The following is a 16,707-nucleotide window of genomic DNA, read 5'->3' as shown; positions in this document are numbered from 1 at the left end:
AACTGAACTAGAACTGAACTAGAACTAAACTAGAACTAAACTAGAACTGAACTAGAACTGAACTAGAACTGAACTAGAACTGAACTAGAACTGAACTAGAACTGAACTAGAACTGAACTAGAACTGAACTAGAACTGAACTAGAACTGAACTAGAACTGAACTAGAACTGAACTAGAACTGAACTAGAACTGAACTAGAACTAAACTAGGACTGAACTAAAACTGAACTAGAACTGAACTAGAACTAAACTAGAACTGAACTAGAATTGAACTAGAACTGAACTAGAACTGAACTAGAACTAAACTAGAACTGAACTAGAACTGAACTAAAACTGAACTAGAACTGAACTAGAACTGAACTAGAACTGGACTAGAACTAAACTGTAACTAAACTAGAACTGAACTAGAACTGAACTAGAACTGAACTAGAACTAAACTAGAACTGAACTAGAACTGAACTAGAACTGAACTAGAACTGAACTAGAACTAAACTGTAACTAAACTAGAACTGAACTAGAACTAAACTAGAACTAAACTAGAACTGAACTAGAACTGAACTAGAACTAAACTAGAACTAAACTAGAACTGAACTAGAACTGAACTAGAACTGAACTAGAACTGAACTAGAACTGAACTAGAACTGAACTAGAACTGAACTAGAACTGAACTAGAACTAAACTAGGACTGAACTAAAACTGAACTAGAACTGAACTAGAACTAAACTAGAACTGAACTAGAATTGAACTAGAACTGAACTAGAACTGAACTAGAACTAAACTAGAACTGAACTAGAACTGAACTAAAACTGAACTAGAACTGAACTAGAACTGAACTAGAACTGGACTAGAACTAAACTGTAACTAAACTAGAACTGAACTAGAACTAAACTAGAACTAAACTAGAACTGAACTAGAATTGAACTAGATCTAAACTAGATCTAAACTAGAACTGAACTAGAACTAAACTAGAACTGAACTAGATGTGAATTAGAACCTAACTAGAATTGAACTAGAATTGAAGCAGAAAATAATACCCAAAGTTTCCTAACCAAATAGTACATACTGAAAAGCGATCGAGCTCCTAAATAATGATTAATACGAAAAAAAATTCAATCTTTAGTATGAACTTGAAATTAATACGGACCCTGAGACAATTTGTCTTCAAATAAGAGTGAAATGAATAACCAGATCTCAAATAAGCCACTAATGGGATACTCTAACTTACGGGCTCATATTGCGGCGAACAACAACGAATACATGTCATTAAGGGAGGAAATCGAATCGAGAGAATAGTTCCCTGAAGGGTCTGTTGTGTACTTTTTGTATTGGAATATGTTGGTGAAGAACTCTCTATGAAACGATTTATTGTGCAGTCCAACAATTCGGTCGGACGATCCCGAACTACCTATTTAACCTACCCCTTAGGGTTTCCCCTAGCCACCGACTGCTCAGGTGACTAGCTATTTTAACATGTGCTTGTCTTACGAGGAAGTCTATCGTCACCCCATAGATTACGAAGAGGCAGAAAAAAGGCTTAAGTACGTTTTTCAAGTGTCTACTAAAGTGACGATTATCTTCACCTTCGTTTAAAAAGATTACATCCGTTACGAATGACGAATTAGAGCCAACCAGACGTTAGTGGAAATCACTGTCTTTTTCGGATGCATTGACTCTTTGTCGATCTGGTGGAAATGCTCAGTAAAAGTGTTCTGGAGAGATATAATATCAGAAATATATCGCTCCCGAGATATTTAGTTATAATTTCTACAAATGATAAATGAAATTTTACACTTATTCATTTTGAGAAGGCTTCTCGTCAGGGTTACCGCATAGAGTTCTATTATTTCAGATAATTGTATGGATTCCCTCGACCATAATTTTAGTTTAACCCCTATTGCCCCCAAGCAGAGCTTCCCATTGGCTGATTATTGTGTTAAGGCTCTCTATAGATTTCCAAAGGAGTTTGCTCTAAATTCCACTTGGCCACGTTCTCATATCTGATCAATTTCTGCTTTCGGTATGCAATGAATTGGACTATGTTGGGGAAATTCGTTGAAAATACTGAGTTTGTAACTCTTAAAAATGGATTGGATGGCGAAATGGATTACACAGGCGAACAAACCTTGAAAAAAGTCAAATCCCATGGTCTATATTGATACATTGGTATATATTGGGCTGTGCTAAATCCTTATCTGATATTTTTCCATCACATCAGTTTTTTTAGCCATAAGTAAGACGTTAATTCAGCATAAAGTCAGCTTTATTTACAAAATTTTGAATGTCGTTTGAAAGTCCAGTCCGTTGGCTTAAAAATATAGGATTATCCTTTGTTATATCATGTTCCTGCTGAGGTCTGTTGCAGCCTGTGTTATTAATACTGCAACTATATGAATTTCGGATTACAGTATTGCTCCATCGACATAGAATATTTCTAAAATTCATTTCTGTAAATAACAATTACAATTTTTCGCATAAAAAAAACTTTAACATTTCGAAAATTATTTGATTCCTCAAATTGATAGACGTGCCCTAGAAATGATTTATTTTTGTTGTTTTCTAACAACAATTTCATCATATTACAAAACTCAACTTCAACTTCCTCATTCTGAGGCTAAATTCTCTAAACCAGTCTTGTGCTTTTAATGGCCACATATTAACAACAAACATTTGGGTGAAATTTTATAACGAAATTCTTAAGAAAACAATCAATTATAAAACTTTAATAACTTTCTATTTATAATACTTTATCTATAAACAAATCATAAAAACAACACATTAAAAAAATACAATTTAAAATTTAAACAGAATTCTAAATGAAAAAAAATCACAACAAAAATTGCACAAACATTTTTACAAACTAAAATATTTCTTTGAAGAATTTTTTTTCTTATTTTGTAAATTTCAGTTGATGGCTGCTAAGCTGAAAAAAAGGCCAACAGAACTAAGATATGAAATGGAAAAAAAGAAATAAAAGATTTCGGTTGTTTCTGCAAACACAACGAAAACCAGTTTGTGTCAGTTTCTGTATCTGAAAATAAAAAACACAATTCAGTCAGTGTGGCTTCAAAAGAAATACACGGTCAAATGTATGTATTTACTCGTAAGTGAGAACAGCATCCAAAACAACAATTTAACTTTTAACTTGTTGCTGCTAATGTTGTTATTTGGTTTGTTTTTGTTTTGGCATCCAAAAGTTACTTTTAACTCCAGCCTGAGCACATGATACATACAATTTCTGTTCAAATGTTGAAACTAACATTCCCGAAACCATTAAAAAAAGAGTCTTAACTTTAAATCAGTTTTTTTAGCACAAATATTCACATACACACTTACATACCTATACATTTATATAAAAACATAAAGTTTACAAATAAATCTTGTTGATGGTTGGTATACGTAGATCCTATCAGCAGGGGCTAAGCTTTAACTAAGGCAAATTTTATGGTCAACCAAATTAGATCCATTTAATGCTCTATAGCTGTTAGAAATATCATTGTATTGATGAGCTTTCAGTTTGGTCTAAAGTTGATTCTCGTTATCCTATTTAAAATTGTTGTAAAAGTTTGTAGTAAAAAATCCAATTCATCAAAATCAGCAAATAAAGTTCCATTATTCCTAAAAATTGCCTAATTTTTCCTGGTGCCGAATTAACTAAACTCTAGCCAGTTTTCCTTAACTATTGAAGAATATAATTAGTTTTTCTTAGAGAATGAGTTTTCTATACAAAAAAAGTTTTGATCACTAGCTTGGTAACTCGGTCTCTGGAATCAATATTTAATCCGACCTCAGGACTTTTTTTTGGCTAAAGTCCATCTCATCAATATGAGTGTGAGAAGAACACGAGCATTACATCTCGAGTTGTCTACCACTAATGTCTATGTGAACTATCATTCAAATCGTTTTCTGGCTGTAATCCTCCCCATTAAAATGCTGCGGAAAATAACCCTACAACTAAATAGCGAGATGTTGATATATGCGGATAGTATCGGATCGACTGATGCTTCAACATAATAACGCGCGAAAATGTTTTCTCAATTACATTCACTTCCAAGTTCCTAAAGTTATATGGTGCACTCGTGTGGTGGAAATCTTTACAAAAAGATACCCATTTCAGGAAATTTTAAGGAATCCTGCGTGCCTTCGTATTAATTATTACTGGGGCCGTTCGTACACCTCCATCTAAGGCACATTTTGTCATGTTAAATTGGTCTAATTACCCAAGAAGTTTCTCTCAACTGGGCGATTAGACTCAAGACATCCTGTATGTGGGATATGACTCACTCAAGTCACTCTACCATACTCAATTGCATGGGAGAAATCCGTGACAATATTGACTATTGCACCAGCAGATCTTTTGGAAAAGTCTTTTCAAACGACCCAACTTTTCAATCGTCCGAACTGGGCCGTTTAAAATCTTTACTGATGGCTCCAAAACAAAAAACGGTCTAGAATGTGGCTTTTATAGAGCGCATATGGAAACAAAAGTTTTCTTTAAACTTTCCGATCAATGTAGGGTTCTTCTTGTTGAACTATCAGCCATAAAACGGGCAGCAAACAGACTCAGGTTCTAATGAATATACAATGTAGATATTCGAATATACACCGATAGCCAGGCCGCCGTAAAGGCCATATGTGCTATTTACACATCATTCTACAATAGGACTGTACTGGATTCCAGGATATCAACAGATACCTTGCAATACAATTGGGGACTCCCTTGCAAAACGAGTCTCCTGACTAGCAAGAAAGCATACATACAACTTTGTCGGTATTCCGCTTTCAAAAGCTCGATTCGTGTTAAACTCCACGAGTTTGCGCAATCCAGGTGAGGACGCTGAGACTGATGAAGATAATATCGCCTTTATACAAGCCACAAAGATCTCAAGCTACGGAACATTATTTGCAGTGGTAACTGGCCACCGACTATTTGGACTTCATGCTAGAAGACTGAACATACCAAGTAATGACTTCTGAATAAGCTGCCACGAGGAAGAGGGGAGCATCACTAACTTTTTCTGTCAATGCTCTGACCTGGCTGATCATAGACTAAACACACACATTAAAGGAATCTTCCTGAGGTGGATATCCACAAGATAGACTCCTTCATTCGTGCAGCAAAATGGATCTGATAATATTCCATATTTTTGCAGGCTTGCAGTTTGTTATACACATGATGCATTGTCCGCCACGGAAGCCGACGACATTACTCTCGTATATATGTACATATGTGTCTGTAACGTTTACAATCATTCAGTCGTTTTTTGGGAGTTGTGTATCGTTCTCATTAAATACTTTTCTAAAAAGGTTTTGTTTAATATTCAGAACCTCTTAACAAACAATCTAGAGAGTTCATCGATTTCGAAAACAGCGGTGCCATCAACATATCCCAATTTTATTTGAGTATGGATCCATCAATTAGACTTTTCTGATAGTCCACAATTTTAGGGTTAGTTCCTGATTAAATCTTTCTTGATCATAGCTTTTTCATCCACTTTGTGAACTAGAGAGGTGGACCTTCTTCGCTCCTGAATGCCATCAAAGAAGAACATTCAGTTGGCAATTTTTGTACATGGCTGACGTCATTCCTTGTACAAGCTCACAATTACTCGATCTATCTTATAACTATGCATAGTATTCTCATTTCTGAATGGCAGCCATCATGAGTAATACTCAGTGAATACTCGAGCAAGGAGGATGCAACCAATCAGTTGAGTCAATAGAGAGTGATAACAGCAGAAATATACCATAATGTCAACATTGTCCCTAGTGGGACACCCAACTGCTGCAAGGCATTCCTCGAACTAGTCGAGTAGGGATTGAAATTGTTGAGACGGCAACAGCTCGGAAAAACTTATGCCGAAATCTATAGCATTTACATATTCATATCAGCCCTTTAATCAAATAACTCCAAAGAAGTCATTTAACTTCTCCAGCTTCTAGTTTCGACAAAACTAAAGGTATCCATTCTTCGAGATTGCAATAACATCAATGTCATGGAATATTCGCGAATCTAACATGCTCATGGATTGGATTTTAAACATCTTGGGAGTAAAGTTTCTTTTTGAGAACATAAGATTCACATAAACAACTTTGTTTGCGCAACTTTTTGTGGGAAAGAGAAGTAGGACATATAATTTTACTTTATTATCTCTCTCTTGCAAAATCCAAAAGTTGAGCTCAGTGTGAACCCGCACAAACGCCGATTGCTCCTAATTGGAATCTCAAGAACATGATGCATGAAGGTTGATTGTCTTATAAACTTGATCAATGTTAGAACATCAGCCTTTTGCAACTTCATTAGCATTATAATTTCAGGATCAAGCCTTAATCACAATTGTTAACAAACAGGCTCATGTTAGAGTCCAGAGTCCAATCTCTAATAAAACTTGATTTACCTGTACCACGCTGAGAATGTTGTAGGATATTTGATGTTGATTGTTATTCACTATTTTAACCCAAACATTAAGCCAGTTTGGCATTCATCCCAGTTTTATTTTAGCTTTAACAGTCTCAGGAACTTTTTTAAACAAAATAAATAAAACCCAGCAACAACAAAAACTACATTTCACCAAAAAAAATCTACCAGTTAGTTGGGTTTTATAACCCGACTACCTTTTATTACTAATGTGTATGTATGCAGTTTGTTGGAGTATCTACTTAAAGCCTTGTATTCGATGGCAACCAACTAACAACTGATCAAACATGAAACAAATGTTGCAAACATACCCAACTACAGAAATTGTATATAAAAACAGCAAAAGTCAAAAGAATGTTTTGGCATCATAATGAAAATACAACAAAATACATGTTAAACTAAAAGAAATTGAAAATCATGAACATGAAAGAAATATTTTGTAGTTTTTTTTTCAGCCATTTGCCCCGCCAATACGCGATTTGTATCAAAGATGATCATTAATTTTAGAGCTTAGTTCGGTTGCCGCAGCAAATGGGATGAGTATTTTTTTTCTTAATTTGAAAAAAGTTATTTTGTAATATTCAAAAAAATGTTCGTAATAATTTTGGCTTTAGAGAAACTGTATAATGAATTGATCATGATTCATGTCTATAGTCTAGCTATAGTCTAGTCTATAGTCTAGTCTATAGTCTAGTCTATAGTCTAGTCTATAGTCTAGCTATAGTCTAGTCTATAGTCTAGTCTATAGTCTAGTCTATAGTCTAGTCTATAGTCTAGTCTATAGTCTAGTCTATAGTCTAGTCTATAGTCTAGTCTATAGTCTAGTCTATAGTCTAGTCTATAGTCTAGTCTATAGTCTAGTCTATAGTCTAGTCTATAGTCTAGTCTATAGTCTAGTCTATAGTCTAGTCTATAGTCTAGTCTATAGTCTAGTCTATAGTCTAGTCTATAGTCTAGTCTATAGTCTAGTCTATAGTCTAGTCTATAGTCTAGTCTATAGTCTAGTCTATAGTCTAGTCTATAGTCTAGTCTATAGTCTAGTCTATAGTCTAGTCTATAGTCTAGTCTATAGTCTAGTCTATAGTCTAGTCTATAGTCTAGTCTATAGTCTAGTCTATAGTCTAGTCTATAGTCTAGTCTATAGTCTAGTCTATAGTCTAGTCTATAGTCTAGTCTATAGTCTAGTCTATAGTCTAGTCTATAGTCTAGTCTATAGTCTAGTCTATAGTCTAGTCTATAGTCTAGTCTATAGTCTAGTCTATAGTCTAGTCTATAGTCTAGTCTATAGTCTAGTCTATAGTCTAGTCTATAGTCTAGTCTATAGTCTAGTCTATAGTCTATCTATAGTCTAGTCTATAGTCTAGTCTATAGTCTAGTCTATAGTCTAGTCTATAGTCTAGTCTATAGTCTAGTCTATAGTCTAGTCTATAGTCTAGTCTATAGACTAGTCTATAGTCTAGTCTATAGTCTAGTCTATAGTCTAGTCTATAGTCTAGTCTATAGTCTAGTCTATAGTCTAGTCTATAGTCTAGTCAATAGTCTAGTCTATAGTCTAGTCTATAGTCTAGTCAATAGTCTAGTCTATAGTCTAGTCTATAGTCTAGTCTATAGTCTAGTCTATAGTCTAGTCTATAGTCTAGTCTATAGTCTAGTCTATAGTCTAGTCAATAGTCTAGTCTATAGTCTAGTCTATTGTCTAGTCTATAGACTAGTTCTGTTCTAGTTCTGTTCTAGTTCTGTTCTAGTTCTAGTTCTGTTCTGTTCTGTTCTGTTCTGTTCTGTTCTAGTTCTGTTCTGTTCTAGTTCTGTTCTGGTTCATTATAGTTCTGTTCTGGTTCAGTTCTAGTTCAGTTCTAGTTCTGTTCTAGTTCTGTTCTAGTTTTGTTCTAGTTTTGTTCTAGTTTTGTTCTAGTTCTGTTCTAGTTCTGTTCTATTTCTGTTCTAGTTCTGTTCTAGTTCTGTTCTAGTTCTGTTCTAGTTCTGTTCTAGTTCTGTTCTAGTTCTGTTCTAGTTCTGTTCTAGTTCTTTTCTAGTTCTGTTCTAGTTCTGTTCTAGTTCTGTTCTAGTTCTGTTCTAGTTCTGTTCTAGTTCTGTTCTAGTTCTGTTCTAGTTCTGTTCTAGTTCAGTTCTAGTTCAATTCTGCTTTAGTTCTTTGCATATTTTTATTGTTTATCGATAAATTTAAAGTTATTGTTATTTTACAATATGTCAAAATAGTAATTTGATATTTCTGATTTACAGTTACGCCTCCTTAATTTCGATCTTTAAACATATGTTACAAACCATGTTTTGGCTTAAACCAATATTTTATTTAACTTTACAACATTTCATTAAAAATATTTTTGTTTACTTCTTATATTTTTAAGTTTTTACATAAATTATAACTTTGCATGTGTTTTGCTTTTTTACATAATTATATTGTTTTTTTTTTTTGTGAAATAAATACAAAAAGAAAAAAATGTTAATTAATACATACAAAAGTGTCATTATTATGGATTTCTCTTGTGTTGTTTTTTTTTTTGTTCGATTGTTTCGATGATAAATGATCTCTTGAGTATTTAAATGAATCAGGGTCATTGTAATTTCGAGATGAGTCTGTAGAAAGATGACAGGAAGATTTGGTATTTTTGTGATTTTTTTCTTCAAGATCAAGGTTGATCAATACGATCATGCATATATTGGTAGTCGTAGAATTAACATAATTAGTATTGTTGTGAGCAAAAAACAAAATCTGTTTTTAACAAATGGAGCAGATTAATTTTTGTCATTCATAAGAGATTAATTCATAAGAGGTTAATTAAGAAGAAAGAGAGGTGTAAACAAGATTTTTTTTAAGTGAGTAAGATAGATAATGATCATTAATCTGTTTTTTTTTCTTTGAAATTATGAAACATTTAAAGAAAGATCGTAAGGCAACAAAACAAATTTAAAATTCTCTTCCAAAAGCAGGATCTGTTAGCACTTTTGTAGAGAAGCAATAACATGTAGAATGCTATGATCCCGTCATTGATCTCAGATCTTAGCAGGACCTCACCAGGATCTGATGTCGCATTAGTTAAGAATACGTCAGCATTTTAAGTCTTAATATTATGATCCTTTTATGGATAAGCATCGAAACCTGAGAGTGTGATCTTGCAATGCATTTTTTAAAATATTTTTTCATTTATTTTATTATAAATATTAATATTTATATGATTTTGAAAGTAACACTAATCATAACTTATGAAAAAACTTACCCTGCAACTTCTTCTCCGTCTCCCAAAATTTTTGTAATTCCGTAAAGTATTTATCCAGTATGAAGACTTTTGAAAGGCCTAATGTGGCCATCGTTAATCAACATTTGTATATAAAAAATCGTATTGATAAATTATGAAACATTGAAAATTCTTTTTTCTTTTAAACAAATTTTCCAAGAAATCACAGTAATATTGTAAGAAATTCTTTCGGTTCAAGACATTTTAATTTTATATAAAAACATATGCACTTTTCTGCCATAAATTTTGTTGTTGTTTTTGCTGTTGTCGTTTAAAGCAGGAAATCCATGCCATTTTTTATTAATTGAGTATTTATTTAATTACTTTTTTATTTAAATTGTATAAATGATATATTATAAGAATTGTAGGGGATTCTTGACTTTGTACACTTTGGAATAAAATCAACTGGTTTTTAAAGAATATATATTTTTTTTTTTACAAAAAAATCCTTTTTTTGTTAAAATTTGAAATTTTTTCTGTTTTTTATTGATTTAAGGCATCATGCAACAAGTTTAATGGTTTTATATGGTGGCAGCAGCTTATAATGAAAACCAGTAAGAAAAGATGAACAAGAAACACGTTTTTGGAGATTTTGAAATTCTGTCGTTTATATATATTTTTTGGCAACAAAAGCTGTGTTGCAAGCTACTAACTAAACCACTTTGTTTTTGTAAAGAAACAACTTAACAAAATCACTATTAATTTTTTTTTATATTTTTTTCTGTTCACTTTTTCTTAGATATTTTAGTTTCAAATTCTTTTGATTTTATTAACTTCTTCTATGAAATTCGGAAATGCTTTTGTTGCATTGTTGTTGTTGTATTAGAAATTAACATTTGCTTGTAGTTGTTGTTGCTATTATAGCATTTATCCGTTTATTATTGTTATAACTGATCGTATTGTCTGAAAAAACAAGTTAACGACATTACTTCTTTATCATTACTTACACCACCACTAACACTGTTATTTTCTTTTCTAGTGGTGTAGTATGGTGTATTTTGCATTTATACCAACCACACCTCCACCACACTTAATTTACTTCTTCAAAAAAATGTTTACTAACGTCTGAATAGAAAAAAAAACTACAAACATTTTATTATTTTTTGTACTTTTTTTCTTCTTTTGCACTCACACTTCAACACCACCAAAATGATCATTTAAATGGAGTTGGTCTCACTTATTTGTATGGAACCCTACTTTTAAAGAGTCACCTGACTGTTGTTATTTAGTTAATTCATAAAAGGGGAGAGAAAAAAGCCAGTAAATCAGCCAATTCTTTAACTGATGCCTAATAACTGAGTTATCCACCGCTCTCTTAAAATTTCAAGTGAAATACATATGTTCCCTTTCACTTTGAGGGGAATGAAAACCTCAAATTCAACTCTCTTAATGAACCTTTTTCGCAACAGTTGAATTTGATAAATAATAAGTCAAAGCTCGCCCTAGAAACTTCTTCTTTTGAAAAACTATCTGCATTATTCTACGCTTTTAGAGATGGTACGCGATCATTGATATTTTCCACTTAAAACACACGATCCAAGCTATCTATTCCATATCTATAGCAGTTTTTTTATCTTGAACCCCTAGTTTGTTTCAATTGAATAGGTAGTTAGAAGTATAATTGATGATCCCATTCAAAAAACTTTACAATAGCACAATCTCCATGTTTTTGGGGTTTTGACACCCTTGCGACTTGACTGATTCATTGCCTTTGCAGTTGAAGACTCATCACATCTCAGATTGAACGTACATCTTGAGAATTATGTTTTTCGAGCCAATTTGATGAAGAACTATTATCTGGATGAGCTTTCTATTGGAATTCTTGGTGGAATAACAAATTTTTTGTAATTAGTAATTAGTGAAGCTTGATTGTTGTTGACCCTTTTAGACAGCTTGACTTTTCTGCAGATGATTCGTATTCTCTTCCTTTAGATGGCTCGAGTTCTTCCGCAAAATGCTTGTACATGGACCGGCTCAGCCATGTACAAAAATTGCCACCTGAGTTCTTTATAGAAGGATTCAGTGGATGAAAAAGACCACCGTAAAATAAGGCCATCAAGGCAGGTGTTCACGACATTCCTCGGAGATCTGATGTCATCTAAGTTACTATGAATTACCATTATCGGCTAATTTTGTAAGGTTTGGCATGGCTTTGTGCTTCCTCGATACTCATTCCAATCTCGGTGTAGAGTTTAAGGTTTATCATTGACTTCTGAAGGTCGGCTTTCCAGACTTTTAGATGTTTGTCTTCGACGGCAGCAAAGAAAGGCAATTATTAGCCAGACCAGAACATAGATCAGAAAATAACTAGCCTTTAGATTAGACATTTGACTAAACAATTAAGTAAATTATAGATATAGATTATACGCTAAACTATAGATTAGACCATAGACCAGTTAATTGGACTATAGAGTAGATAATTGTCTAAACTATAGACTAAACCATATGCTAAACTGGTTACTCATTAGTCTAATGGCTCGAGATTAGGGTGGGTAGCATAGAATTCAACCAGACTACTCAACAGTCTGGGAAAATCCTAGAAAACATTGACTACTGCATGCTCTAACCATCTATTGGCATAGCTTCCCTGTGTTGACCCAATACGATGCAAATTAGATGGTATCAATCCTCCGTAATGGATCGTATACGACCTACACTGATGGTTCCGAAACAAAAGCTTATGTAATGTAAATTGCAACGAAACTTTCCTATAAACTTCGTGATCAGTTAAGCGCCCTGCGGTCTGAATTATCAGCCAATAAATGGGCTACGTATTTCCTTAGGTTCTACTGAATATAAGACTTTGATATTTGAATATGCACCTAGGACTAAGGATTATAAATGGTAGTTTTACATGCCTTAACGAAATGTCAGAGAGTCTACAATATAACTCTACTGTATTCCAGGTCATCAACAGATATCTGTCAATACGATGGCGAACTTTTTAGTGGAAAGTGGTACTTCACTAGCAACAGATGACTGCCCCACTTTTGTCGTCATACCGCTATCTAACTTCAAACTTTCGATTGTGATTAACTCCACGACCATATACAGGCGTTCAACTGAAGTTTCCTGTAGTATGGCGATGATCAGATATTCGACTGACAACCTCTATGATCACAAGTCATGTTATACTTTGCGAGAACACAGCTAGGGAATGCAACTGCAGTGGTAACTGTTCACTGTAACGACGAAGAAAATGAAGTGGACGTCCCTTAATTCCTCTGTCAATTCCCGGCTTTGGTGTGAAATAGATTAAATACGCTGAGCAGTTTTTTCCGCTCGTTTTAACGGATGTATCAGAGGTAAATATCTGAACTTGTTCGAAATGTACTAATACACTGGCCCTTTCTCTCAGTATATGTGTCAGTAAATGTGTCACCATGATGTAAGCACATGGTCAACCTGTATACCTCACCTAACCTTTATACTAAACTACAGATCAGACCATAAATCGAACAAGAGGTCTGATCTGATCTCTATAGATAATCATACACATCACTAAGGTTTCTATCAAGAACCTGAAGTGATTCTCATTGAATCCATTCGAATACTATTTATTGTAGAACATAATCGATTTTGAAATCATTAATATTCAATTCCTAATGTTTATTTCCCCACAAACATACACTTCACCATATGGCAACACTGACAACAAGACATATCGGTGTGTCTGAATGTATTTGTTGGTACTTTCAAACAAACCGTCAGATACATACAGATTCAAACATTCAACACCACTTATAACAACAACAATAACCACAAAACAAATGTATAAGACCCACTACAACAACAACAACGAAAACAAAAGATACCTTTAAGGTATCCACATAAAACAAGATTTGAACTTTTTTTTCCTTTTTCACTTTATTTCTGGTTAAAAAATTTTTTCTTTGCTTAAAAAAAGCTTAAGTAGATAAATTCTTTATATAAATTTTTCTCTTTAAATATATATTTTTTACTTGTTAATACCGGCTCACTGATTTAATTAATTATTTTAATTATATTGTATTACACAAATAACTAATTAAAAATTAGTTTATATTAAGCTTTAACACTTAATCTTGTTGGAAAAAATCTTTTTTTTTCTAATTTATTTTTTATTTTAAATGTACGCTTTTCAACCCGTTTACAACGTCTTTACACTTTAAAGGTTCTGCACGAACTGAACGTTGGTTTTTGAAAAAGTTGTTATGTTGGAGTTAAACTCCAATAAGAAAAAGAGTTTTATTTGTTTTCAAAACTCTCATTTCTCTTTTATTAAAACCCGGCTTAAACTCTCTGTTTATTTATTTTTGTTTACAGACAACACCAAACAGGTGAGTTTTTCGAGGTAGTTACATTCTGATTGGAAAGACAGTGTGTTGAGTTTTCGGGTATGTTAGACCAGTTGGTTATTGCTTAACCATTTTGTTTAGCAGTCTGCTCTGCGAGACTGCTTGAGAATTACAGTTTTTTTGAACAGCCCCAAAGTAGGCAATGTTTTCATACATTTTTCGGGATTTTGTTATTGGAGTTGATTAGCAGTCAGTTAAGTCGAGCTTGGATTAGGACTTATTTTATGAAATAAAAGAACAACTAGAGAGATCTTTAAAAGTCCAGTATTTGCTTACCATGAATTAATCTTCTAGGTGGATAGTAAAAGCCTAAAAGATTTGCTGGTTAGCTGTGAATAAAATGAGCAGTCGCAGACAAAATTTCAACCGTTTTAAAGGGATAATCTTGGAGGACCTATTCAAAGTTCTGAGGTGCTAATGATTCTTAGATCATTTAGCTTTAAAACAAGGACATTATTTGGAACTTGGAATATAAGATTGTTTCTGGAACCAAAGAGATTGCCTTAATTAAGTCTAGACTCTAGAGTCTGGAGAATAAGGATTTCTTTTTCTCATCCTATACTACTCTCGCTAAAATAATGGAGTTCCCAGATCTAATTGGCTTTCTTAGAACGAGCGTCGATAATGTAGAAACTCTATTCGAACAGATTCAACTATATTCATACAACAACAGAATTGACTGAACTCCGGAAGAAAGGAAATTTTTCTAGCCAATGAAAGACTTAAATGTACCATTACGTCTCTTCAGCACAATCTTGGAATAGGAATGGTGCCGATTTTTTAAGAATTGTGCGATGAATTTTTTCGCATCATCGGTGAAACATTATTTCCATATAGAAGAGTAAATTAGGAGTCCTGCTGATCCCAGAATGGAGAATCTAATTGATATCATCGCCATCAGTAGGTAATGGCGATAGGTATTGTATTGGAGTGATTAGATAGACGAGGTGCTGACGGGTCTTCCGATCATCTCTTACATATTGGAGTGATAAGACTGAAAATATCAGCAATAGAATATGAACTCTCATCTAGAAAGTTCGATGTAAGCAAACTCTGAGAAAAACTCGTGGAAACTATAAGGAGACGTTATGAAGAGTTATCAGAACATGAACCTGTGTAGTGGAGTGGTTTCGTTTATGGTTAAACGCAGCTTGATAAGATAAGCGATTTTGCGCGGACAATATGACTTCAGATGGTTCAACCTCCGACGAGCTAGATATCTTATAGATTGGCTAATCAGATAATTGGTAAAAACCGATATCCTGAAGAGTCGGATGGTTGTTATTATGTCATCTGTTTACCGGTAATTGAAAATATACATCGCCTTTATATTGTAAATACCGAAAAACATAACACCATTGCGATCGATCTGTTACAATTGACATACATAAGTAAATGCGACCTGTCCAGACCATAGTTTGTAGTACCCAAACCAAAATTTCGTATCTCCATCTTGGTGCTAAGACACGGCCCATTATAGATATCGTCTAAACGTTGCATATACTTACTTTCTTCTAATATAAATGTTTGGGATCAGCTACACCCACGACAACGTAGTGGAATTCGTTACCTTGAAGAATCTTCCCCCATCTTGGTGTTATTGCAATAACGGGGGAAAAATGCTAACCGGCACTATCAATTGGTGATGATCAAATCTATCCTCGGCCTTTTCTTGAAATGATTTGTCATGGGGTCGAACCAGAGAACAACATAATATAATGGGAACCGCTAGCCCACCGGGCAGAGTAACGGACTTTGTCTTGTACCGGTTATTGGAGAGGTCTCTTCGGGTGCACATGGTGGCTGTAGTTTAAACCCAAGTTCGAGGGAAGAGAATATATATCTTAAAAGACTGATGCACGATAAAGTCTATAATTCGCGATAAGTTCGTTGCTGTTGCCAAGACCAAAGATACCCCATAGAAGAGTGACTAAGGAACTAAGCATGGGAAATGAGTCGGTGTCAAGTGTATATGGTGCGGAATGAATGTAGGGGTATGCGGACCTTAACCACCCGTATACCTAGAGTGAGTGTGTCGGATTTTACCACAGTGTGTTTTCTGTGAGTAAAAACAAGTCCTCGGTTTATATGATAAATTCATGTTTCGATCTACCGCATCTCGGATAGACCGATAGAACGATGTACAAACATTCCCACCGACGTGTAAGTTACACAAAGGCCGGTGTTGAGTCGTCAAAAAAGTACATTGACATGTTGTTGATACGGGATAGATCACAATGGAAAAGACTTTATTGTTGGCCTCTGTTCTATCTTGGAACCATAAGAATCAATTATTTACATACATATGTATATATGGTTTCGAAATGTGTACCAATCGTAATGAATGATATGAAGACCAAATTCTTTAGTTTGGAATTTGAGTTTGACTCTTATACTTTATACCAATTTTTTAATAAAATTTGTACATACATATATAAGAAAACGGTTGAAATTACTATGTTAAAGAAGATATACATATACCTTTGGACTCTAAGCTCTCGTAAAATCGGTTCACAACGTAAAAAGTTAAGAGTAAAAATTTCAGACTACCACGAAAAAAATTACTTTTTTTTTCCAAATTCTTTTGGAGTTTTCTCAGAAACTACCAAATATATTCCGATGAATTTTGCCACACATTATTTTTTCAAGACAGTGATTAATTTTGTTCAAAATCTTTTCAATCGATCCAATATTTCATATAG

The 16,707-nt window shown here is 33.8% G+C and overlaps 1 protein-coding gene across 1 annotated transcript in view; it reads right to left on the bottom strand.

The window, feature by feature from the left end:
• LOC119601462 (unconventional myosin-IXb) overlaps positions 1–10,342 on the bottom strand; it is a 34,882-nt gene extending 24,540 nt beyond the window's left edge. Inside the window, exon 1 of the mRNA XM_037952402.1 lies at positions 9,651–10,342. Coding sequence (XP_037808330.1) covers positions 9,651–9,741 — 91 coding nt within the window. The 5' untranslated portion in view covers positions 9,742–10,342. The remainder of the gene's footprint in view (positions 1–9,650) is intronic.
• Between the last annotated feature and the right edge of the window lie 6,365 nt (positions 10,343–16,707).

This window comes from Lucilia sericata, unplaced genomic scaffold (assembly GCF_015586225.1).
Source record: "Lucilia sericata isolate MDLA Ls3-8-SP2 unplaced genomic scaffold, ASM1558622v1 Contig000166F_arrow, whole genome shotgun sequence".
Classification (NCBI taxonomy): Eukaryota; Metazoa; Arthropoda; class Insecta; order Diptera; family Calliphoridae; genus Lucilia; species Lucilia sericata.
The sequence above is the reverse complement of the archived record's forward strand: the minus strand, read 5'-3'. Positions and strand labels throughout refer to the sequence as shown.